Consider the following 25,334-nt stretch of genomic DNA (forward strand, 5'->3'; position numbering starts at 1 on the left):
TCTTAATGAGCAGCTGGTAGAGCCAGATGTGAGAAAGATACTCAACACTTCGGAGTCTGCAAAAGCTCGGAGGAGTTTTTTACTGCCTACGTAAGACTTGGTGTAACCATCCAAAAGCTCATGATATTTGTGAGAAATTATACAGGTGGTGTATTCTCATTTATTATTTTTTTTTTACCTTGGCCCTCCACCCCCCAGTAATGTAGCAGGTGCCAGTAGAGTGTAACCAGTATTTTTTTAATAAATAAAAAAGGCTTTACATTACCATTACTGCTGGATTGTTGGCACACCTGGTGTGTTTGCATGAAACATATCTGCTTTAGCTTTTTGATCCATTTTTGTGGTTATTGGCTGGCTTCATTAAATTGGATGGATTTGTTGAGAGCAGATAAGTGTCATAGTATCCTGCAGAGTGTAGATACTACTTCTGAATTTGTCAAAGAAATTGTAATTTTTTTCTAAGAGAGGACAAAATAAAGCACATGTAATACTCTCAATTCTTAGCTAGTCTGTCATTCGTCATATCCTCATGAATTATGAGCTGACCAGCAGATGGCAGTTTAAAGAAGCCTTGGAAAGATTTTGAAGGTGTTTCTTTTCCTTTAAGTTCCTTATATCTTCCCTAGAGGGAATTCTTTTTGCTTTCTGTAACATCCAGTGTCAAAACAAGCTCAGTTGCTGGTTATAGCTACAAGTTCTTGCATTTTCAAGATGTAATAATGCAAGTTATAATCATGCAAGTCTCAAGTTTCGCTCTTTTTTCTGCATATTAAACAAGTTTTTTTTTCTCATTAGCAAATTCAGCCAGATTTGGTTTATCTACATTTTTTACTGGGTGTTAGCATGTATACACCATGGAGAAAACACATACAATTCATAAAAGGTAAGGTATTTGATTGGGAAGGCAGTCATGAGACGTGCACAACTTGGAACTAAAAAAGTGTATCAGCTCCATTTATTGACCCTGGGTTCAGTTGTACCACACTATACAAGTAAAATACTCAAGGCACACTTACTGAAGGTAAAAATAACTGTCTTTGAGATCCTGAGTACAGGAAGGAAGAAAGGAATTAATGTTATTTTAAACAAACTACTGCCCTAAAGAAAAAAATAGTTGCGGTAACTTTTGCAGATTGTTAAACAAATTCATTGTGCTTCTAGCATTTCATTCTAGCTTCTCTCAAAGATAATTTTCTCATCAAAACAATAATTAATGATAATTTAATATACAGTGCCACTTTAAATCCTCTGAGTTAGCAGACAGTTGTTTCCTATGTTTGTTTCTATATGCCTATACATTTCTTATTTTTCCTGTTTGGAAGCAGCAGTGAGCAGTCAGGGGTACAGTTCTGTGGAACACTGCAAGTAATTGGACTTGTTTCTCCCTAAAGCTTATAACAGTTGAAATTAACCTGCATCACCCACCAGATCATACAGTTTTGTTACAATGCTTCTATTTTCATGTGGAAGAAAGTTCTAGCCTTGACTCTTGTTCTTTGGCAGCACATTCTGTGTAGAAAATTAAGAATCTTATGTAATTATTCTCATCTTGTGTATTTCTTAGGCTTCAGAGTGCAGAGAATCTGTTTACTGAATGTTTACGTGGTGTAGGTTTTTATTCCACATCCCCTACCAAAGTACCATGAGTGTCTGTAGGCAATTTTATAATGTTTTAGAATGTTCTCAGAGTTTTAATTAACTTTCCAGGCAAATTCAGAAATGCATAATATCCTTATCTGAAACGTCTTAACTCCTGCTAATAATAAAAATGAAACCTGTCCCAGGCCGTCTTTTTTGCTATTCTAGTACTGTGTACACTTGTGGCACTGCATACTTAAAGAATTTATCTAGTCTAGCAGTATGGGCCAAAATACCATTCTTCGTTCAGTTCAGGAATTCTTATACTGAAATAAAGAAAATGTTAACTGTAACTCAATTGGCTCTGTCAGTTTTTCTGTCTCCGTGTGGGTACACGATAGATTGTCCTTTGAATACAGTCTCATCTGTTGTTTGTATGTTGCTTGTTGACTTACTCTTTATATAAGTTGTGCTTAGGTTAAAGCAACACCCAGCCCTCTAGCTACTGAGATTTTGTTAATAAGAAGAAAAAAAAAAGAAGTGCAGTTGGGGTTTGTATGTGGAAAGACTAAAGAGTTTGATCATCAGAACATGCATGCCCCAAGCATTATAAGGAAAGCTCTTAGCCAGACCAGACCACTTCCTCCTGGATGACTGTGGTATTGCAGTCACTGACTCCAAAGTCATGTCAGGAAGTCTGAGCTTGTAGCAGTGTCCTTAGTTTTAAGAAAAATGGAAGTTAATAGCCAGCAGCATTCAGAAGTCATGGAAACGTGCTTCAAAAATGCTTATAAAAAGGTGCAATGGATCAGTTAAGGATGGATGCCACTCAAGCCAATGAGTGTCTTAAGACAACTTTGAATGAGTGGTAGGTCACTCTTTGTGGGCCCTTTTCTTTGATGGATCCTGCTGATCCTGCTGTGGAGGTGACTTGCCTGCCAAACAAAAAAGCAGATGGAAATAATTTTCTGCCATGCTCTGTTTTCGTGTTATATACTCCCAGCTTTCAAATAAGTATATATAGGGGATTTTGTTTCTATTTGATGTTCTACAGATGGGATTATAAAACAAGAGATGCTCAAGTAAAACAAGGGGAAGTGGGAGGGTTAGCTGTACTGGCTCTGGGAAAATTTGCCCTTTAGTTGCTTTTATAACTGCTTAAGCACAATGTGACAAAACACCACCCTTGTCTTGGATATGACTAAGGACAAACCTTGTATTCTTAATGTTTAATAACTGCTGTTAAGCAAGCATTTATTACTAAAGTAAGAAGTGTTTTTATAAGACTGAATGAGTTAATGAAGTGAGTTTTCTGAGGAAGACTTTTTTCAAATGAAAATTGCACTTTGGTAGCTAGAAAAGTCTGGCAAAGTGTGTGACTGGTGGACTAGTAACTGTTGATGCCCATGCCAGTTTGAGCACCATAGGTCCATAAATGTTTTCAGCTTTTTAACTCAAAATTTCTAAATTTGTTTGGAACCTTCAAGCATTGGGCAGCAAAAGCTTGTCTGAATTGGATCTAGAAGTCCTGGTGAAGCTGATAAGCACAGAAGCGTGAATGTTGTTCACTTTGCAATTGCTAACACAAACTGAATAGTATTTGAAACTTGCTTCTGCTCCGTGAGGCATGAGTTCTTGCCTCAACAAATACTGGTGCTCTAGTCCCCTAGGACGTCCTTTAGCCAGAAGATGCTTACAGGAAAGAAACAAAGACACCACCACCTTCCTGCCCCCAGGATAGCATGAAGGCAGCAAAGGTGCTTTTATAGATCATCCTTTAAAGATGAAGATTTAATCCTAAACCTGAAACAAAAAGCATGTTTAATAAAGAGGTCAGCAGCCGATTGAGGGCCAGTCTTGACAAGCAGAACAGCTGCATTTTATGGTCTTACTATGCTAACTTCTTAAATTCTTGGGCTGCAGACTGCATGAGCATAGCCTTTTCTTTTCAGACGCAGAATTTCTGAACCTCTTTTCCCTTGGAATGACAATGTAATGTTTTTGCTGGCACTGGTATTTACTATTTCTTTTTGGCGCTGTCTGAAGGAAGTAGAAAATTTTAAATTACCATTATTTTTTTTTTCCTCAAGTGGGTGAGTAGATGCAGCAAATCTCCACAAAAGCATTTGGCTTCATCCTCACCTACTTCTTTAAAGCACAGCATAATTTCAATGTTTAAATTCCAGGCATCATGTATCAGTGTGATTGGATGCCAACTGTGAATATATCAGCACTTGTCTTTTTTTTCTTTTTCCTTTTTTTAATAAATGAAATTTCTACCATCCAGATGTGGAACTAACGAAACCATTTGCAAAGCTTACCCACATGATTCAAGAAATACGCAAGCTGAGTTGTACATACCAGCTTTTGCAGCCAACTTTTTTTTTGTTGTGTTTTTTTTTTAAAGCCAGAGGGAATGAAGACTTGGCTTGCATTTCTGCTGAGGTGTGTGGCTGAGACTGGAATCAGGTACCTGGTTGCAAAAAGAAATTCTTAAAAAGTTGTTGTAGACTTGAACTCAACTTTTAGATGTTTTTAAGTGGCATGAGAAATGTTTGTTAGTGCTTATCCTTTCACGTGGTGCAGTGAATGATGCAGTTAACTGAAACTCAGCGTTACAGCTGAGGGAAGTCTTGCAGTAGGGAAAACATTCGAGAAGTGATTTTGTACACTGTGTTTCTGTCAAATCATCTTCCTGCACCCTGCCCCTTAATCTTTTCAGAGAGCTTCAATCAATAGGCAAAATTAAGAATATAAAGATACAAACTCACAAAATTCACATGGCTGACTCCCTTTAAGTCTTATTTTAAATATACAGAGCTGCACACATTTCCTGCTCTTTTCTTAACCTGCCCAGCAGGCTTCATCAAAACCAAATTCTTATTTAATCAATGTAATATTGAGAAAAAAAAAAATTAATTATTCCACACACAGTACTTGCATCTGTGTGCACATTGTATAACCCTTTTACACAAAATGGGGAGAAGTAGTTAAGGAAGTAGTAAAAAAAAAAAAAGTAAACCTCATATTTAGCAATTAAACAATTACCCAGTATTCATTTTTGGTGGCTGGTGTAATCTGGCTTTGTATGTCAAATATTGCAGCATGCAAAGCATTTTCATTCAGTTGAGAATTAATGCTGAAGATTGCTTTTATGAGCATTCTGATGTAGTTTCTCTAAAAATAGGTCAATGTTTGTCTGAAAAAATCTGCTACAATGCTTCTTTGGGTTATTGTGAATACCAATTTTTAGCATATAGTTCAAAGGAAAATTAAAATTACTCTGGGGACACAAAGCCTTGGTATGCTGATCTCCTGCTGTTGTGGGTCTGACTATTGCCAGAAAAAGGTAGTGTAAGATGTATGCTCAAAATACCTTGAGATGAGTAGATTCAGTTTTTAAGTCAATGACACTTTGCCACATAAACCCAAAGAATTTACAGAGGCGCCAAAATTTTGTCTTAGTTTTCCTCTGTAACAAACATTTACCCAATTACAAAGCTATAGAGAACCTGGAAAAAAAGCAGTAATGTGTCCTTAAATGTTCCCTCCAAGTCTTACCTGTGTGAGTAGTGAATGAGAAGATTGCCTTGGGGAACTGACAGTAAAGTTGTCACTTCCGTGAGCAACCGTATTCTGAACCTCATTGATACTAGAAGTAAGTTCTGGTCCAGCCCAAATGAAGAGCAAAACATTTGGGTTTTTAGGCCAGTTTTTAGCCCCTCCTCACCTGTGTACACAGCTGGGCAGTTTCCAGTAGAAAGAGCAACATTTGATTTCTGAAATACCACCTGGTTGCTCGGAGTTGAGGCAGCACAGCATGAGAGCCTCTGCAGGCCAGTACTTGCAAAATAATATTGATGTTCAATAATTGCAGGAAATGGGAAGGAAAGCCTAACTGATGTGCAACGTGTGAAGTTTGATGATGCTTCCAATGATGCTAACTTCAGCAGAAGAAGGGTATCTTCCATGTTGCAGCATCAGTAATTGCTTATGAAAAGTGGAGGTGATGACAGAGTTGGGATAGATTTCATTGCTATACTTGTCACTTGCTATAAATATGAAGTGAACAGCCTTGCCTTTTTTCCCCTAAGATTGCACTCAAAAATAGTACTTTGCCTTTATGAGAAATAAAAAATTACTCAAAATGTAAAATAAAGTAGCAAGCCAGCAGTTGCTACAAATTGCTAATTAACAGGTTTTGCCACTAATCTAAATCTTGATTACTTTGGACCTTGGCCTGAATATCAGAAGTTAATTACACTGAATTTACTCTGCTAAGGAGATTAGATTACAAAAGTAAGGACAAGACAAGCTTTGGCATGATCACAAGAGAAAGATTTACATTTGTAGCTTAACAACTACAGAAAAAAAAACCCAAACCTTTGCTGATTTTTATTGAATGCTGTGATTTGGGTATTTGTATGGGAACTGTTAGACCCTACGTAGTGGAAAGTTGTGTTAACAAACCACAAAAGCCTTATGTTTCACTTTAGACGTGGCTGTTTCACGTCACCATGAACTGACTTCCAGCGACTGTCTCATAAATCATCTTTGGTTAGTGACTCTTTTAATCTAAAGGTATTTTTATGGCAAAACTCAACTGTCCCCTCAATGAATCAGAACCCATTAGTGCCACTGCAGCTTGCTTGGGCTAGAAATATAGTTTACCAAACCATCTCATGCTTATTAGGTTGTAAGTCCTCTCTCAGCAACGTTAGTTGAAGATTGTCTCAACCTCTTCAAGAGGCCTGAACAGCACAGGCACTCATTTTAGTTCCTCGATATTTCCATCAGCTGGTTTTTGGGATGACTTCAGGAACCAAGTTGAATTCTGGCCCTCTTGAAAGAGGGAGCTTTCCCAAAAGATGGTTGTATAGAACAGAGACTACTTTCAAGTGGAGATGGCTGGCAGAGGGTGTTTTGTCTTCTGCAAGACATAAATAAGACAAGATATGGGTCAATCCCTGAATTATTCTGAATAAATTATTCCCTCTCTTATACCAAGCAATCTGCTAGCCTCCCCTTTTATTTATCCCCCTAAAATTAGCCAGTATGAAAATTTTTCAGGTGATGGTGGAATGGGTGCAAGCTGTGCATGAGTTACACATAATGAGGCTGTTGTTATGGCTAAACCTTTGTTCATGGTAGCAAGGATCAAGGGATGTGTTCTGCAGCAGCTGCATCTGGCACTGTAATTGTATCACTGAGCTGCTTCTGCAGGAGTGGGAACAGCCATGAGCAGCTATCCAGGCTTGTCCACGTAGTGCAAAACTGGTGGCTAATAGAGCATTTGATTTGTGAAGTGTGTGAGGCTGCTGAGAGCTGTAAAGGAGAGATCTTCAAAGATACTCTCAGCCTGGGAGCCGTGCAGCTGATGAACTAAAGGTATTTTGCTCATGCTGTTTGTGTTGGTGTTCATGCTGTGTGTGTTGGTGTTCGTGCCTGAAATCCAGCATTTATCTATAGGAGGGTGTAAATTGCCAAGTTTTGTCTTGAATGTGCTGATAGAGTTTTGGTTTCGTGGTTACATTTGTGCTGTGAAGTTTGAACCTTGCCAGTGCTGCTCCTTTTTGGCTCAGTAACCGTTTATTTAAATGAAGAGCTGGTGGGTTAATCCCGAGGCACTAAAATGTCCCTTCTGTAGGAGAATGGCTGCCAGCCTGTAGTTCACAAGTGGCTGGGATGTTGTGACCTGTATCAAGGGGGTTTCTGAAAAACTCTGATCTGCCAACAGGGTCTGCCTCCTTCACTTGAACATTTTGCAAGCATGTAAACAAAATAAGCTAGGAGATGATTGCCTTTAAACAAACCCTATTCTCTTGTGACTTCATGTATTTGTCACTGGCTGTATTGTGTTTGTCTCCTCTGCCTTCCAAAGTGGTGAGCTCGGGGAAGAGGAGTGCTTTCCTCGAGGGCAAGACTCTCTAGCTTTTCCTGCTCTAAAGAAAACAATTTTACCTCAAGGTGTGCTGCGCAGATGGTTTTTCTCAGGGTTTTAGGTTTACCTTGTGGTGTGGGGAAAACAGGGACAACCATAGCGTTAACATAAGACTGCTTGTTTGGTTTAGAGCATAAAGCTTTCCTCTTTTTTTTTTTTTTTAGTAGAAAAGAAATACAGACCTAACACCCTTCCAGCTTATTTTTTTATTTTCCAAACATGACTAGTTTTGGCTAGTTGAAACAGGAACATAATGAGGTACTAAAAATGTTAGAGCAGGGCACTGCTTATACTAATTAGTGTTTCTGTGGGAACCATTTAAACAGAAATAAGCATGTGTGTAAGTTTAAACTGTAAGGGAAAATGGTTTTGTGTTTCTGCTGAACTCCTGCACTACCTTTCTTTATCTGCCCCTTCCCAGCAAGAATTGGCTGCTCCTGGCAATGCACTCAGGTTGCATTTTCAGTTTACTGTTTCACAGCTCCTTCCAGGGGACAGATCCAGGTGCCTGAAGAAAACAATTATTTTTACATGCAGCTTCCTTTAGACACTTCTAAGAGAGTCAGGCAGAATTTCCAAAGCACTCTAGTTACAGAAATATTCATAGGTTAAGGGTAGGTATGAGTCACTTTGATAGTATGCATTTGCACAGAGGAAATGCATTTAAACCCTTGCAAATAAGCTGGAAGAAAATTAAAACCAAAACAACTAACAACTGTAATTCTGATGCAATTTACAACCTATTTTTAGACATGGTCAAAGAAAACTAATGTTAAGTGCAAGAATGCATGCTTGCTGGCAGAAACAGTGCAAACTAATTGTTTAAAACCAGTGTTTCTAAAGGGATTCTATAAAGACTACTGCTAGGCCTGGCTTGGCTTTACGTGTTTCTCTCTGATTTCAATGTAAATCTCTTCTAATAAATTTGCACACTGCTTGGGGGTTGGCTGACATGAGGGGTTGCACATAGCTGTCTCTGTTGCTATGTAGTAGGCTGGGCCATTTTTAATAAAATGTGGTTTACTGTAGATAAATATGAGATCACATGCCTGAAAACAGAAAGAAAATTCTTCATTTAAAACAATTTGCTTTCAATATTGCAAAGACTTGGGGAGATTCTTACACAGAAACGGTGAAGAAGAGTAGCATGTTGGTTTGCTTTGAGTATTCTACTTCTGAGACTTGGAGTGGGCTGTTGCCTCCACTTCTCATGCCTAATTTTTCAACAGCCTTTTCAAAGTATAGATAAGGCTTAGAGAAAAACCACCCAAATGCTCTTAATGCTGAAAACAATTCCTTAGGGGGAAAATTAGAGGGCGTTCAGGCTTGCCAGAAAGGATTGAAATGGGCTTAATTGCAGCATCCTTCCAGAGGAGGAAAATGTTGGGTACCAAAGGACTTCTAATATAGCTGAAATAGCATCATCAACTGTGGGTTGCAGTTAGACAACTCAAAAGGGATGTGAGATAGTGGTTTTGATGGTATGTGTGAATAAGCATTACAACATGCTCTAAGAGAGTGGTGAGAGGTTTCTTTTGCAATTCCAAATTGTGATGATCTCCTGGAGGATACACTGAGTGAAACACAACTCACTGAGTACCAGCTGGGGGCAACAGGATGAAATTTGGCATCTTCTGGTGTAACATGAGATAGGACAACTGACTCGGTTTTCCATTCCCTCCCTTAACTCTATTGAACTGAAAACTGCCCTGTATTTTCTTTGAAATATGCTACTTGGTTTGTTTTCTTGAGAGTAAATCAAGAATATTTTTTAAAATCCTGCAACTCTAACACATCTCTATCTGTTACATGACTTATCTATAACACAGTTATCTTTTAGACTACTTTGAAGTCATCCTTAGCTGTAATGTTCCTTAAACATATTCAGAGAGACACTTTTTTTCTTCCTTTCTTCTGTTCTCCCACTGTTTCCCCAATTCCCTGGAGAAAAAGCTCAGAGACTTTCATATGCAACTTGAAGTTTACAAAGTTTCTTTCTAAAATCAACTATTACTCTCTCATAAAACATGTTTTCTGACTTTAACCAAGGGATTTGAAGATATCCCTGTGTTACTGGTCAGGCACTTCTAGCTAACTCTATTACAGAACTATATACTATAAATAAAGCACCATATGACCAAGTTTGGGTGTTATGTTTTGGCTCTGTTGTGTTGGTGAGGATGGTTTCCCTTCTGGTGAGACAAATGCATACTCTGGTTTTAATCAAGGTTTTTTTTAAAGGTGGGGGAAACAAAACTGAAAGTCTGGGCCTAAATCTGCTAGTCTGACTTGCAGTCTGTTTGCTTCCTTCAGTTGATACTCTGTACAAACTGCCCACACCTGACTGCTGTCTCTAACACCTGTGTTTAATCTTCAGATCTCCGATGGCCAAGGAGACGAGCGCTCAGAGTCTCCCTATGAAAGTGCTGATGAAACTCAGACTGAAGTGTCTATATCATCCAAAAAATCTGAGCGAGGAGCAGGAACAAAAAAAGAATATGTGTGTCAGGTGAGAGATATTAGCTGGGGCAGCAAGCCATGTTTTCTGAGGGTTTTCTGAAGATAACAATATTAGGCCAGAAGCAGGTTTATTGCGTGGGTCTGAGGTGTCTGTTAGTGGTGAGGATGCCAGTAAATAGACTTCTTAATTTTTTTTGGTTTTTCTTGATCTCCAATAAGCTACTTAGCCTTTCTGCTGGAGCTTTCAGATCTGTAAGCATAATTTGTACCTCAGAATAGGTTCGTGGGTGTTGCCAGGTAACTAGTTAAACGATCGAGGAGAGCTGCTCGCTTCCCTGGTGATGAAGAGAAGGAAGTACAGCCCGGTGGGTTGTGTGCTCCTGTGTGCAGCAGAGGGAGCAGTGATGCACTGGAAGCAGAGTGCCCGTGCCAGGCTCACTGAAAGCCAGGCAGCTTTATCCACCTGTTCTAGAAGAGTTTTTAGATTTTGAAATGGTAACACCATACAAATGGACAGATCAAATTTGTTAACGTGGGACTGGGGAGGCAGTTAGATTTCCATTTCTTGTATGTACTGTTGGTAAGGTTATATTTATCTTTAAATGTTGGCTAATCCTTAAATTCTGCCAGCATTATTGTTTGTTTTTAGTTATGCATGTATCATTCCTAACCACTTGGACATGGAAGTATCGTTGTGCCACCAAATTAATTTCTTTTGGCTGAGGAAAAGGAAAATAAGGATGCTTTTTAACCCTACTCAGATGCATCAATGTGCTCAGGGAAAAATTGTTAAAGCTTTTTTTTCTTTTTTCTGTCAGATTGTATTTGCTCATGAGCTGTGGTTCTATGGGTGATATTTCTAGTGATTTAGTGGCTCTGTTATCTGTTTAGACTGGAAGCCAGGGCATACAATGATACTTGTAAATTATCTTTCACTTGTTAAATTTTATTTCAACAATGGGAAAAGAGATTCTGAGGAGCAATAAATGAAAAGGAATAAAGAAAACATTTTTTTTCCACATATGAACTTTTCTTTAACATTCAATGCCTTTGTGTTGTAAAAGCTGTGTGAAAAAACAGGTGATCTCCTACTGTGTGAAGGACTTTGCTATCGAGCTTTTCATGTAAGCTGCCTTGGGCTCTCTGGAAGACCAGCAGGAAAATTCATTTGTAGTGAATGTACATCAGGCAAGTTTGTCACTTCCTATTAATAAAAAAAAGAAGAAAAAGTTGTAGTTTTCCCATACGTTGTTCTAGGAAATCCTCCTGGACAGAGTATGTGTCTCTGGAGAAATATTTTTCATTTTGTGCCCAACAGGGTGGGAGTTCATATAGTACCATTTAGTGTGCCATGTTTAAGAAAGCTCACTCTTGCAACTTGGCTGATTTAGTCTGAATTCCATTGCCTTAAGAACTGTAGAATATTTGCTCTCTGAGTACAATTACAGCTTAGATTTAAAGTCTGTCACAAAGACTTAAGAAATTCTAGGGGAAAAAAGCAGCAAGTGAAATGTTTTAAGTCCTTTTTCAGTCCTTTGTCTATATAAATCTTTTACTTCTTCTATTAAAAGACTGCCTTATTGCTATTAATTTCATTTGCTTTTAATCCTGTAATAACTGCTTGGAAGTTCCTAGTCCTAAAACTTGATGTAAAAGATTTGCCTTCTTGCTCATAAGCTCAGTTCAGTACATGTGGTGAACCTTGTTTGAACAAGGCTGCTTCAAAATAAAGCTGTTCCAAGCACTCCAGAGGGAAGATCAGATGATGCTTCTCCTTGGTTTGTGGACCTGCTTCGAATTTCACAGGATCACAGACAACCCATTATCCTATTTCATTGCTTTAAAAAATAATCATAATGAAAAAGTCACTGTTGTTGTCTTGTTGAACTGAGGCTTATAAATAAGAATGTAAAAAGCAGATCAGTGAGGCTTTGGGGTGTTGCTGTGTTGATTTGGACTGCATTGGGTTTGCATTGTAACTTTAGATCTGTCTCTGAGCAGATCCGTTTTTAACATTAAAGAGTTAAAGTATTTTTATATAAATAATGATTGCTGCATCAAATAATAGAATTTCATATGACTGTGTTTAAAAAAAGGAAACCACTACAAGAAAAGCAGCTCCCCCATGCTTAACAAAAACAACTGAAGTGTTTTAAATTCACCTGTTTGGACGAAAAATTAGTTACATGGTTTTTATTGCTTTTGCCACTAGGTGTGCATACGTGTTTTGTGTGTAAAGAGAGAAAGGCAGATGTGAAACGCTGCGTCGTGTCCCACTGTGGGAAATTCTACCACGAAGCTTGTGTCAAAAAATTTCATCTCACTGTCTTTGAGAAAAGGGGGTTTCGATGTCCTCTCCACAGCTGCCTAAGTTGTCATGTTAGTAACCCCTCACATCCACGAATTTCAAAAGGTAGATTCATTTTACGTTTTTATGACTGATGAGTTAAGTGTGTTTATGGTATGTTAAGGTAAGGAATCTGGCCGTTTAGTAACTGCTAGTGCCAATTTTTTAGGCGGGCCTGGACTATCAATTGATTGAGAATTTAAAAAAATATATTAGTCAACGTGAGTATTTACCTTCTTTGTGTTCTGTTTTTTAACTAGCTTTCAGTTATCTGTAGTTCACCATGTTTTCTTCTCCAGAGGGAATGGAATCTAGAATTGATACATGATAACGAGTGAGGCAAGACCTGTGACTGTACCAACACCGCAGCAAGGCTGGCCCAAGCTGGAGACATTTTGTCCTGTGCATATTTTTAGCTTTGCACAATGTCTGTAGACAAAACTGCATGGCTGAGAAAAGCTTGTCTAGCCTGGTGTGCCTCCCTAAAGCCTTGGCATTTAAATATGACAGTGCTTTGAAACCAGCTTAGGGATCCGAAAAACAATCCTCTTAATTCAGCATCCTTGCAAAAGGCAAATATGCAGAGTCTGAAAACACAGTTGATGTCTTTTTTTGTGGATACAGGCTACCTTTCTTCTTTTCTTTTTAGCTCGAAGAGTAATAGCTCAGCTTTGTTTTACAAATAACATGGCTGTGTTGTGCTCTGCCAGGAAAGATGATGCGCTGCGTGCGCTGCCCCGTGGCCTATCACGCCGGCGACGTCTGCATTGCGGCGGGATGTGCCGTCATCGCCTCCAACAGCATCGTCTGCACCAACCACTTCACTGCCACCAAGGGGAAGAGTCACCACGCCCACGTCAACGTCAGCTGGTGCTTCGTGTGCTCCAAAGGTAAGCAATGGGGAGCCCCTCCTGAATGCAGCAGCAGCACCTTTTCTTCCTTGATTTAATGTTTGGTTTTGCGAGTCTATTTCTAGGAAATGGTTAGAAATGTGGCAGGAACACCCGCCTTATGAGGACAGGCTGAGAGACCTGGGGCTTTTCAGTCTAGAGGGGAGAAGACTGAGGGGAGATCTAATAAATGTCTATAAATAAATACATGAGGGCTGGGCATCAAGAAGGCAGGGACAACCTCTTGTCACTTGTGATAGGACAAGGGGCAATGGACTCAAACTCAAGCACAGAAAGTTCCACCTCAACACGAGGAAGAACTTCTTCACTGTGAGGGTGACAGAGCACTGGGACAGGCTGCCCAGAGAGGTTGTGGAGTCTCCTTCTCTGGAGACTTTCAAGACCTGCCTGGATGCCTTTCTGAGTGATCTGCCCTAGATTTTGGTCCTACCCTGGCAGGGGGGTTAGACACAATGATCTTTGGAGGTCCCTTCCAACCCCTAACACCACGATTAAGTTAGGTTTAATTAGATACTGAAATAACTTATGCTGCTTCAAGTTTTTGAGTATCCTTTTTTTGTGGATCTAATTTATTTAAGAATGTTATTGCTTGGACTTTGTCCAGCGACCAGAAGCCTGATTTAATTCTTTACCAGAGACACACAATAAGAAGTATTTCTCTACTCTATCCCCTGTGTTCAATGTACTGAAGCTTTTTGTCTTTTTTTATTGCTAATACATAATATTAAAGCATAAATATTTTAAGAGTTGCCTTTGGTTTAGTAGCAGACAACAAATTGAATCAGTTGTTGCTGAGAGTACCACTAATTAAAGGTGATTTTGTTTATATTATACAAGAAATTTATTTCTTATTGAGAACCACAAAATGCATAGTGCTGATTAAACTGTAGCAGTGAAAGTTTGCCTGATTTGTTAACAAATTAACATGCAGAGTAGCAGCTTTTAAGCTGCTGCTAACTTTCCACTTGATAATTCATGGGACAAACCAACAGCCTCATTCCCTCTCCTGACAGGAAAAAAACACCCATAAAGTAAATTTGTTGTCGTTAAAATCTTGCATACAATGAAATATTTATATATATTAAACTATGTTAAATATATTGTAGCCATTAAAGTATGAAAAAAAAAAAGTAATTAAAAATTGTAGTGCATTATTCTAGCTTTTTTTTTGCTACCTTGCTTGGTATTTTGTGTGTATCACTAATCTGAGCCTGCCAGGCATTCAAATCAGTAAGGACCTTTTGTTTTTTGTACACAACTAAAGGATATGTATTTCTTGCAGGCCAGCATGGTTTAACCATTTCTTTTCTAACTGAACCTACCACTGCTTTAAACCTGGTTGGAATGCAAAACTTGTGGGTTTTTTCTGGATGTTTTTCAACCTGTTTTTTTTCCCTTTCTTTCTTTCTGTCTGAAGGAGGGAGCTTGTTGTGCTGTGAGTCATGTCCTGCAGCCTTTCACCCAGACTGCTTGAACATTGAGATGCCAGATGGGAGCTGGTACTGCAATGACTGCAGGGCAGGGAAGAAGCTTCATTTCCAGGATATTATTTGGGTTAAACTGGGAAATTACAGGTCTGATGAAAGCATTTATTTTGTTTTACAGTATGGGCATGTTTAATTAAGGATCATGCAATTGGTTGTTTCTGTAGGCCAGCCTTGCTGCACACAGATTTCTCATTCCTCTGTGAGCCAGGGACCCTGTTTCCTTGCAAGTGTTGCTCTTCACCAAGGCATTACCCATGCACGACTCCTTGTAGTCTCTGACATCCGCTTCCAATGCGTGTGCCTTCAACCCCTTCTGTTTCAGAGATCTCTTCAAATAATTAAGATGGTGTAACTTGTAACAGGCTAAATTACTACCTTGCAGGCTGGGAGATAAGTCACTGGGGTTGTCAGTGTTGAGATCTGAGTGAGGTAGAGGTGGGTGGGGTTTATTCTAGAAAGCATCAGAAGCTGTAATCAGATGTCTCCTGATCTTTGACAATTACAGTGATTGCAGGCCTTGTTAAAGAGATGCTTGTGCTAACCAGATCTAAGGAGCTTTATGTGGATGCTTATCTTGCAAGTTCCCCAGATTTGTGTGTTGGGCTTCCCTTTTCTAGTCTTGCCTTTTCTTATTGCCCAGTGAGTGGGGGAGGAGAAGATTCTAAATCTGCTTGGCTCTTGGAAATAATAATTAGTTACTGCTGTTCAGGGTGGTTTTGTTCAACTGTTTCTTGCAGAAAGAGCTTGACTAAAGTGCTGTATGTTTTTTATTTGTACCTCTGTGATAGATGGTGGCCTGCAGAAGTTTGCCATCCGAAAAACGTTCCCCCAAATATTCAGAAAATGAAGCATGAAATCGGAGAATTTCCTGTGTTTTTCTTTGGTTCTAAGGATTACTACTGGACTCACCAAGCACGGGTGTTCCCTTATATGGAGGGAGACAGAGGGAGTAGATATCAGGGAATCAAAGGAATTGGAAAAGTCTTCAAAAATGGTACACAGCTGAAAGTAAACAAAAATAATCCTTTGATTTGCCTGCTTTGCTTTCTTCAGGCATAGCCCTGGGACTGGTTTAATACATTGTTTTACAATATTGAATGTAAAAAAATATTTGGGTGTCCTGGGCAGCAGTCACTATTACTAACTTTGAACAAAAGTATTGTTTTCATGGCTTCTAAAAAACTGGCATCTGATAGGAATTATTTCTGACAATTTTTAGTTTCTGGAAAAGAAATGATGGTGTAACTGGAAGACAGGAAGGGTAGAGTTAATAAAGCTGTTAAGAATATTAACATTCCAGAAGCATTGTTTGCAAGAAAATTGAGTAATGGGACTAGGAAGTAGAAGATGAGTCTTTGTTTAACAGATGTGGGAATGAGAAGATCAACCTGGGGAGAGTGATCCTCTTTCTGGCATGTCTGTTGATACAACAACCTGTTTTTCTCAGCTTTGCGAGAAGCTGAAGCTCGATTTCGAGAAATAAAGCTGCAGCGAGAAGCCAAAGAGAGCCAAGAAAGTGAACGTAAACCTCCACCTTACAAGCATATTAAGGTAAAGGGGACACTGGGTACTCAAAGCCAGCCCTGGAGAGGAGGAGCTGAAGGGTGAGATGGGGAGGAGGGGTTGTCATGATGTGCTGGGAATGGTGCTTCTAGAGCCATGAAACGATGGTGTTTTGTTCCAGCTGGAACACCTAGTGTTGCAAAGCCCAGTTAGCAACCACTGCAATACCTTTTACAATCAATTCAAATGTTTTCAAGTGACGTTTGAATCATTTTCATGTGTTCTTCAGGTGAATAAACCTTGTGGTAAAGTCCAGATATATACTGCTGACATTTCTGAGATTCCCAAGTGCAACTGCAAACCCACAGATGAAAACCCCTGTGGCTTTGACTCCGAGTGCCTGAATCGGATGCTGATGTACGAGTGCCATCCCCAGGTTTGTCCAGCAGGAGAACGGTGCCAAAACCAGTGCTTCACAAAACGTCAATACCCTGAGACCAAGATCATCAAAACTGATGGGAAAGGGTGGGGTCTGGTCGCCAAGAGGGACATTAAAAAGGTATGAATCATTCTTGCCTGGCAAAGAAAGGGTGACTTGCGATGCTCTCTGTGGGTTTGGTATATACTTTACTAGTGATACTTGGTGTCTTTCAGGGAGAGTTTGTAAATGAGTATGTGGGTGAGCTGATTGATGAAGAGGAATGTATGGCAAGAATCAAATATGCACATGAAAATGATATTACCCACTTCTATATGCTTACTATTGATAAGGTATTGTACATTTTCTTCCGTTATTTAATTATAATGTTATTGTGATCTCTTGTCCTCCTGTTGACCACCTTGCTAGGGCACTCTGCTACTTTTGATGTTTCGATTTCACATATTTGCAACGTTGTATCTTGCTCCATTCTCTATAGATCATGCATCTTGCTAGTCTGACTGTGTAATGTAATAAAGTATATGTTAAGGTTTTAAATTACTGCTTGCAATCAAATACAGCAGAAGTATTTACCTGCCAAGTCTTAAAAGGAACTACGAAGTTTTGGGATATAGTAATGATATAGTTGAAAGAGTTACTATTAGCAATCCTTTTAGTAAAATTTCAACAACAAAAAAAATTCTCCCTTGATAGTAGTGTGAAATAAAGTTGTGAGGCTGTGTTCTGTATTGAGCATTCATCTTTTTTGCAGTCCCTTTGTTCATAACAAAACTGGGCTTGTGATTCTGTAGAAGCTCTTTTCTGAGAGCAGTATCTGGGGAGTTGGAACTAGATGATCTTTAAGGTCCCTTCCAACCCTAGCCATCCTGTGATGTTTAGCTGCAAGCCAGCACTCCACAAACTGATTCTGCAGCAAATTAATCCAGCCGATTAATTAACACAGCAAATTAATCCAGCATCTGGGGTTGTCTCTGCACATCTCTGAGTATTCTGTTCCTGAGAGGGGGAACAAAGCAGGGAACCTGGACACTAGAGGTATTGATGATATATATAGTGTATTGCTTCAGTCTCCAAACAGCTACTTGAGAGACGAACAAGAGTTGGCTGCCAGTCTGGCATGTTTTTTTCATTCCTAATCATCTTTGTCTTGCCCAGGACTGGGCTGCTCTGTATTTTCACAGCTTCTATTTTACTTAGTGTCCTGTAACTGAGGAGTTCCTGCACTGGAGTTACCACTATGAATGCTGAAGTCATGTTTCCCTGAACACGTTAGTTTCTCACCCCTCCACTAAACTGACATGCAGTATCAGGGTGTGAAACATCTGAATTGAACATGTATCTGACTCTTGCTGTAGTTAGTAAATGATCCTTGTGGTTCTGCCTTTCAAAATGCCCACACTGGGTATTGACATGTATGACATGCATTATGAAAGTGAGTTTGAAGGAAACTGTAATAATATTTGATACATAAGCAAAGCTTTCTTAAGCAGCTCTGCAAAGAAAACCAGTTCTGGCTTTTTCAAGACTTCATTTTATTTTGTTAATGTCTGGTATGTTTGGTGGAGATAGAACTTAAAAGGCAATTGTGTGTAGTGATGGGATTTTTTTTAGTTTACCAAGAGCTTGTTTTTGTTTAAAGTAGACCAGTTTGGGGAAAGAAACTGGTAATCTCTGCAAGTAATCATGCAGTGACTTGGCAAATACCATAAAGCACAGTATTTGTGTGTGTGTCACAGCTTTGCGAATGCAAAGTAAAAGGTAAATGGACTGAGTTTGAGTTTCGAGGCCTTTTGGAGGGACGGTGCTCACAGGAACACTCATCCTGCCCTGTGGCTGAGATGGGTTCTGGGACAGTGTGAGCTAGAGCACGAGTATTGCTTTGGGAGTGTCACATTCCAGGCCACATGAGACACTACAGTTTTCAATACAACATGGACTTTCACCGTGCTTATGTGCTTCTGGGCAGCAGCACCATGTCTGTTCTGAAGGCAACTGCCAAAAAGAATTTATGAAAACTGCTTGGGTTTTGTGAGCTTGGAGAAAAAAATCCCCATTCATTCTCTTGTTGGTTTGATCTCCAGGACCGTATTATTGATGCTGGCCCCAAAGGGAACTATTCTCGTTTTATGAACCACAGCTGCCAACCAAATTGTGAAACCCTGAAGTGGACAGTGAATGGAGACACTCGTGTGGGCTTGTTTGCTGTCTGTGATATTCCTGCAGGTACCTCAGCTTCTGGTCGTCCTGGGTTCATTCCCTGAGTTAAACTTTCTGCATGGTTACTGAGTTGGGACAGTCACAGTTTAATTGAATCAGTGCAAATACTTTTGTAGAGATCTCCAGCAACTTTTCTGTATCTTTTCTTCAAGTGACAACAGTAAATGTAAGGCAAGAAGGTTGTTTAAAAATATATATATTCCAGTTTGTGCACACACACACGTATCTTTATATATCTATAGCTGTGGTAATAGATCTGCGAACAAGTACAAAACCAGAACACAGATCATTAAATCCTTACTTGTTTGTAATAATTTTATATACTTTGTTACAGTGTCCTTCCTAATGAAAGGGTGTGTCTTCTCTCACTCAGGGACAGAGCTGACTTTTAATTACAACCTTGACTGTCTGGGCAATGAAAAAACAGTCTGCAAATGTGGGGCCCCAAACTGCAGTGGATTTCTTGGAGACAGACCAAAGGCAAGTAATGTAGCAGGAGATTTTGACTGTGCCTTGTCTACTGGCCTTGTTTTTTCTCTCAGGGTAGGCACTGGTAGACCAGTTTTATGTTATGATAAGGGTAAGTGCTGCTTGAACAGATGTTAGCTGACCTCTGAGGAAAAAGCTTGTTTCCCTTGCTGGGAAGTTGGAAACATTATTTTTCCAAACATAACCTTGGTGCTAAAGAATACATTTTTATGCTGTAATAGCACAGCAGGTGATACTGATTTTTTGGGAACACCCTAAAATATTTTCTCCCACAAGCAATTAATTACTTTGGGTCCCAAGTAAAAAATATTCTAGTTACTATCACTAGCTTCTGGAATCAAAAGCATGTGAAAAAAGGAGTTACAGAAGGAGTAACCTTTCCAGTCCTGTTTGAAGTGTGGGGAGGGGAGGGCTGTAGGACTTAGGAGCTGACTAAGAAAGAGCATAACTGGCTGGTGAGATTATTCTGACATTGCTGTTCATTTTCCCCTCATCTAAACCTTAAATTATTATTATTTTGTTAAGATTTGTTAAATTTAACTTGAATTGAAGAATAAAAATTGAGAGTTTTGAATGAGGAAGAAATGATACCAGATTACATCCAGAAATGGCCAGTATGATTCACATCAGGTCAATTTAAAACCTGTAATCCAGCAAAAATTGATGGGGCTTCTTGAAGGATTAGCATAGGAGTGAGAGGGAAGGCACAAGTACATTCCCAAGAGAAAAAGACCTCATCTGTGGATGTAGAAAGGCTGCACCTTCATGTGGTCCTTCCTACTGCTCAGTCTCAAGCACTTCAGTGGGTGGACTTAAATCCTTGAGAGTTCAGGTAGCTGCTTGTGTTAAGGGAGGGGCTGAGTGGGGTTTCACAGAAGCTTGTGATCAGTTGATGCAGGCAGCCACCAAGGAGTAAAATGTTGCAGTTCAGTTTTTGCAGGGCTGTCTGCAGTGCTAGATAGAATGGGCTCATTTTAAAGAAAGTAGGTGATGATGTCTGGGGTGAGGGGGAGTGAATGATGGTAGGGGTGTTAAAAAGGCATCTAGAATGAATTCTCTGTGATTTGGTGAAGGAGAGCTGAAATGCAAGCAGCAGAATGTCAGATTGAAACAGGGACAAGGTTTGGTATATTCTTTCTAGCATGATGGGCACAGCTACAGTTCCTGCTGTCCATTCCTCAAAGAGAAGTGGAGACTGATTTTAGCAATTCCAACATGAATATACACAGCTGAACAAGAAAAATTGATATTGAAGTGATTTTGTGATGCCAGAACAAAATGGGGGTAAATTAGCCACAAGTACATTACATTACACTGGAACTTGGAAGGCTTTTTTCCAGTGATAAGAACACGGAAGAGCTTTCCTGTAGGAAGGATTGTGTAGAGACAAGAGCTGGTTTCAAGCTGACTTTTCTCAAGGGTCAGTGTGATTTATTTTTTTTATCACCACAGCTGGGTACAGTGAGGCCCTGGGCAGGTCTGCATCCAGTCACATCTGTGCCTGTGTGCACAGCCTGCCAGGCATGCCAATAGCTTTGCTGCTTAGTATAGTATTTTCCCTTTGCAGAACTGGCATTTACAGATTTGCATCTTAACTCTTTCAGAATTCTTCCACTAATGCCTCAGAAGAAAAAGGCAAAAAGACCAAAAAGAGAACACGGAGACGCAGAACGAAAAATGAAGGGAAGAAAGAATCTGAAGATGATTGTTTCCGTTGTGGTGACGGAGGGCAGCTGGTGTTGTGTGACAGGAAATCCTGTACTAAAGCTTATCACCTCTCCTGTCTTGGCTTGGTGAAACGTCCTTTTGGTGAGTGAGCTTGCCTGGTGAACTTGTGTGAATAAATAACCTGAGCAGGTACTTCGTTTATTGCACTGAAACCTTGTCAAGAGTGTCATCTGAAACACTGTTTTTGTGTGGTGAGAGCTTGGTTTGTGCATCATGTAGAAGATCTTCTGAAGGGTGGAGACAAAGTGGTGGCCTTTCTCCTGCCTCTCTGGCAAAACAAGCCTTATGTGTTACAAATGTAGGTAACTGAGCACATTCCTGGAGAGGAGCTGCTGTGGCCCTGTCACAGGGAAGTTGATTATATCTGAGAAATGCATGAAGCCAGTTGAGTTCAAGCCAAACAAGTAGCAGCAGTGTCTGGAATATCGAAAATGTTAAGGGCAGGAGACATCAGGTTGCAGGTCCAGATACCTCAGGAGTTACCTGGTTCCAGTTAGCAGTCTCATGTGTGGGATTGAACCATAGAATCATAGAATGGTTAAGGTTGGAAGGGACCTTAATATGAAGAAGCGAAGCAGGCAAAGCCTGTTATCCCAGAAACAAGTAAAACAATAGCTTGGTGAAGTATGTTGGGGCAAAAGAGTGTCTCTAGGTAGAGCACAGCAGCCATCCCTGAGCAAAGCCTGCAACAAACAGGTGAGTGTTGGAACAGGAGGCAGCAGGTGACTGGATGTTTGGATATTCTACCAGCCTGCAAGTTGTGTTAAATGCTGTTGAGTGAAGCCTGAATAATTTATTCGAGCTGGAGTTCACTGCTTTATTTAAATTCAAGCCTGCTGCTCACTGCTGTCAGCTGAGCTTTGGAGGTATGATGTAGCACTTGGATTTTGGAGATCAGCCATGGTAGCTGCTGTCTTGTCTTGCTTTGTCAGGGAAGTCGTGTGTTGTTCAGCTGTTAAAACACAAAACTTTAGAAGATGATGACACGTTTTACTCCCCACTAATGTGCTCTTTGGTTTTGATCACAGGGAAGTGGGAGTGTCCTTGGCACCACTGTGATGTTTGTGGCAAACCTTCCGTTTCCTTCTGCCACTTCTGCCCAAATTCTTTCTGCAAGGAGCACCAAGATGGGACAGTACTCAATTCTATGCTGAATGGACATTTATGCTGCTCTGAACATGTTCTTGGGGTGGATTCTGTTGAAACTCAGAAGACTGAGAAACCCCGCAAAAAACTAAACAAGTTGAAGCCTAAGAGGAAGCAGAGGAACAGATGGATGAGAGCTGAATGCAAATAGTCATGGACTGCAGTTTCTACTGCCAACACTATCTTGTAGATAAGTTGTGAATATGACCAGGGAAGGACACAATTTTACATACACTCTGTAAAGGTTACATGGGGCTGGGGGGGGATTTTTTTGTTTTGTTTTGTTTTGATAAATCCACTGAGCCAACCACAGCAGTCTGCTGCTGCTTCTGCACTGAGAACGAACTGCATAGTTCAGAACATTTCAGGACAAACCAAACTTATTACTCAGCATTACAGTTACACTTGAATTGTTACGAATGTAAAAGGTTCCCTCCAAAATGCTTTCAGAAAGGAGGTAGGTTAAAATCAAACCAGGTAGGCGTAAACATAGGGGTTGTTTTGTTTTTTTTGAGGTAGTATTTGTCAACCAACAGATGTTTAAAATAGTATATCCTTGAAAGAAGATATTAGCTCTCAAGTCCTTTTAGGTAAGAAATGGCTTGGTCTGTGGTCCCAATGAGATGTGTGTTTCTGAGCAAGTGCTTGAATGCCATCCATGATCCAGGTGTGTATCTCACTGTAACCACACAGGTGACATTTTGTTTGTGCTCCTATAAAATAGCTCCCCAGTGATTCTTGAACAAACATGTTTTTAAATATCCTTCCACCAAGAAATATAGTGGGTGGTGGGAAAGGCACACCCTGTACCAGAGAGGAGAAATCTTACTTTGTAAGAGATTTTTTTTTCTGTACTGTTTTTTTTCCTGTATTTTATTCCAGCAAAATAGAAGTGACTTGATTTTGCAGAGCTGTACAAGTCTGGATTTAAAGGGATATTGTCTTGCAGTCTAGGCCCAATACTCTAGGATTTTTGTGTCTTAATAAAAAATCATACAAAAACTATTACTTGAAAAAATTACTTCTTTTTTTTTTTTTTCCTGATGTCAAGTAAAATGCAGAGGCAAATATTTATTTGGATTGCTTGGAGTCAAGTGTTGCAACCTTGTGATCATGCAAAAAATGCCCAACGAGGAACAATAAACCCCCCCAAATGAAACAGCAGCTGAAACTTGACTAAAGTGCAAAAACTAAATTAACAAAAAAAATAACTAATGAAAAGTGAATAAGCTTTATCGAAGAAGCATCTAAGGAACTATTTTAATGTGAAATTTAGCCTGACTCTGTTCCTTTTGATATAGTTTGTGTAAAACTGACTCCTTGACTTGGCAGACTGTTGGAAATTGTTCTGTGCTTTCCTAGGAGCTCTGCTCCCAACTGTCTTATCCCCCCTGTGTTGTGTCAGCAAAGCCGTTTTTAATCCTTTGCTCCCATGAGGTTCTAACACTTGCAGTGAGATAAAGCTGCAGGATTTAGTATTGATGGAAGTAACAGTAGAACTAGGAAAAAACGGTGAAGAAAAATGTCTTTGCCCGTTTTCTTCCCAGTGTGTGTCCTTGGGGTGTGATGTGGCATCAAGGCAGGGAAGCTTGGACTGGTGCCCTGGTTTCTAGCCCGTGTAAGCTCAGTGTGCTCCTTCATCTCCAGGTTGTGTGTGGTCTAGCTTAGTTTGCCTTTGGTCATGCATAGCCCCTTTGAAAATGAAGCCTTTACTGTATCATGGAATTGTATGGTGGTTTTTTCCCCAAAGTATTTCTTCAGGATTTGATTGCATATTTAGCTTTTGGAATGATTGAAATCCTCTTTTGTTTCCCAACACATTAAAACTTTGCTTTTATCAGAAAGTGTTAATCGAAAGAGGTTTTAAATGTAGCATTGCCCTATCCTGAACTCAGTTTGTGACCAAACAACCTGCTTTGTTCTTTTCATCCATTTTTATAAACCCTGCTGGAAGCTTAATTTTTAAAATTATTTTTCAAATAATTTTGAAAAAAATAGCACAGTTTGAAGTAGGGGGAACTGTTACATGCCTGCATTTTTTTTTTAAGTGGTGTGCCAAGCCTTGAACTTGAATTAAAAATCAAGACTTCTTAATTGATTTTGAGGGAAACTTATGCCAGGACTGAAGCAAAGGCCTGTACCTAAATTTTTTTTTTAGAAATGGTATTGTGTGTGTTTCTCTAGTATTGTTTTTTTTTTGAGGGGAGGAAACAGATCAGGTAGTAAAGCAGAAAGATTTGCCTCGTCACTTTTAAACAAAATGAAGGAATTTGCTGTCATTCTTTGAATGGGAACCATTCTTTGAATCCTGCACCATGTAAGGAAGGCTTTATAAGAATACCTTGAAATAAGTTATTATAAAAATTTACCTTTACATTCCATTGCTTTTATAATTTGTTAACTTTTTTTATTTTTTTTTTTTTTAGTTGTTTTGTTGCTTTTTCCTCTTCCTATGTAGGTGTAGCAGCTCTGGCACCCTGGAACAGTTGTGCCCCAGGTCCTAAGAGGCAGATCCCCACTTCCAGAAGGCACCATCCCAGATAGGCAGGTACCACTCCCCCCTTCTGCAGTCGTGGGGCCTGTGACCCCCTGCCTGCCCCTCAGGTGGGCTCCCAGGCACATGCAGGACAGCAGGATGCAGGCCAGCCACACACTTGGTATCTGTCTGTGGGCAGGGAAAGACTTGGGCATTTAGTCCCTCCCAGTTGCTCTTTTCCCAACATTAAATTCACGCAAACAGATCTTGGCAAGTGGCTGTTGGGACTTTCTGTGTCCTCCTACCTCTGCTCTTCACTGCTCAGCCCCTGGGGCCAGGGAAGGCTGGCAGCACTGAGGCTGCAAAGGGGGAGCTTGATGCTGAGTTGCTAGGATCAGCCTTCTGCTGATCACAGACTTTGGAGATTGATCTTTAAGAGAAATGTGGACCATGTTCTCCCTTAATATGTACTGACCATGTAACCCTCAGCTAAGTCACTCAGGTAGAATTTTGGGTTCTGAATCAGGAAAGGTGGGGTTTGGGTGTCTTTTAATGAAGGCTTCTGCACCTTACTCTGCTGAAGTTCTGTTTAAAAGGAGGCAAAAATTGTTT

The 25,334-nt window shown here is 39.9% G+C and overlaps 1 protein-coding gene across 1 annotated transcript in view; it reads left to right on the plus strand.

Moving 5' to 3' along the window:
* Positions 1-22,512, plus strand: part of WHSC1 (Wolf-Hirschhorn syndrome candidate 1) — a 62,117-nt gene extending 39,605 nt beyond the window's left edge. The window contains exons 9-21 of the mRNA XM_010000240.1: positions 9,897-10,028; positions 11,044-11,167; positions 12,192-12,392; positions 13,037-13,216; positions 14,655-14,811; positions 15,513-15,718; positions 16,172-16,275; positions 16,517-16,786; positions 16,882-16,998; positions 18,748-18,889; positions 19,257-19,363; positions 20,977-21,181; positions 22,129-22,512. Coding sequence (XP_009998542.1) covers positions 9,897-10,028; positions 11,044-11,167; positions 12,192-12,392; positions 13,037-13,216; positions 14,655-14,811; positions 15,513-15,718; positions 16,172-16,275; positions 16,517-16,786; positions 16,882-16,998; positions 18,748-18,889; positions 19,257-19,363; positions 20,977-21,181; positions 22,129-22,397 — 2,214 coding nt within the window. The 3' untranslated portion in view covers positions 22,398-22,512. The remainder of the gene's footprint in view (positions 1-9,896; positions 10,029-11,043; positions 11,168-12,191; positions 12,393-13,036; positions 13,217-14,654; positions 14,812-15,512; positions 15,719-16,171; positions 16,276-16,516; positions 16,787-16,881; positions 16,999-18,747; positions 18,890-19,256; positions 19,364-20,976; positions 21,182-22,128) is intronic.
* The last annotated feature ends 2,822 nt before the right edge of the window (positions 22,513-25,334 follow it).

This window comes from Chaetura pelagica, unplaced genomic scaffold (genome assembly GCF_000747805.2).
Source record: "Chaetura pelagica isolate M959 unplaced genomic scaffold, ChaPel_1.0 scaffold116, whole genome shotgun sequence".
In the NCBI taxonomy this organism is placed as follows: domain Eukaryota; kingdom Metazoa; phylum Chordata; class Aves; order Apodiformes; family Apodidae; genus Chaetura; species Chaetura pelagica.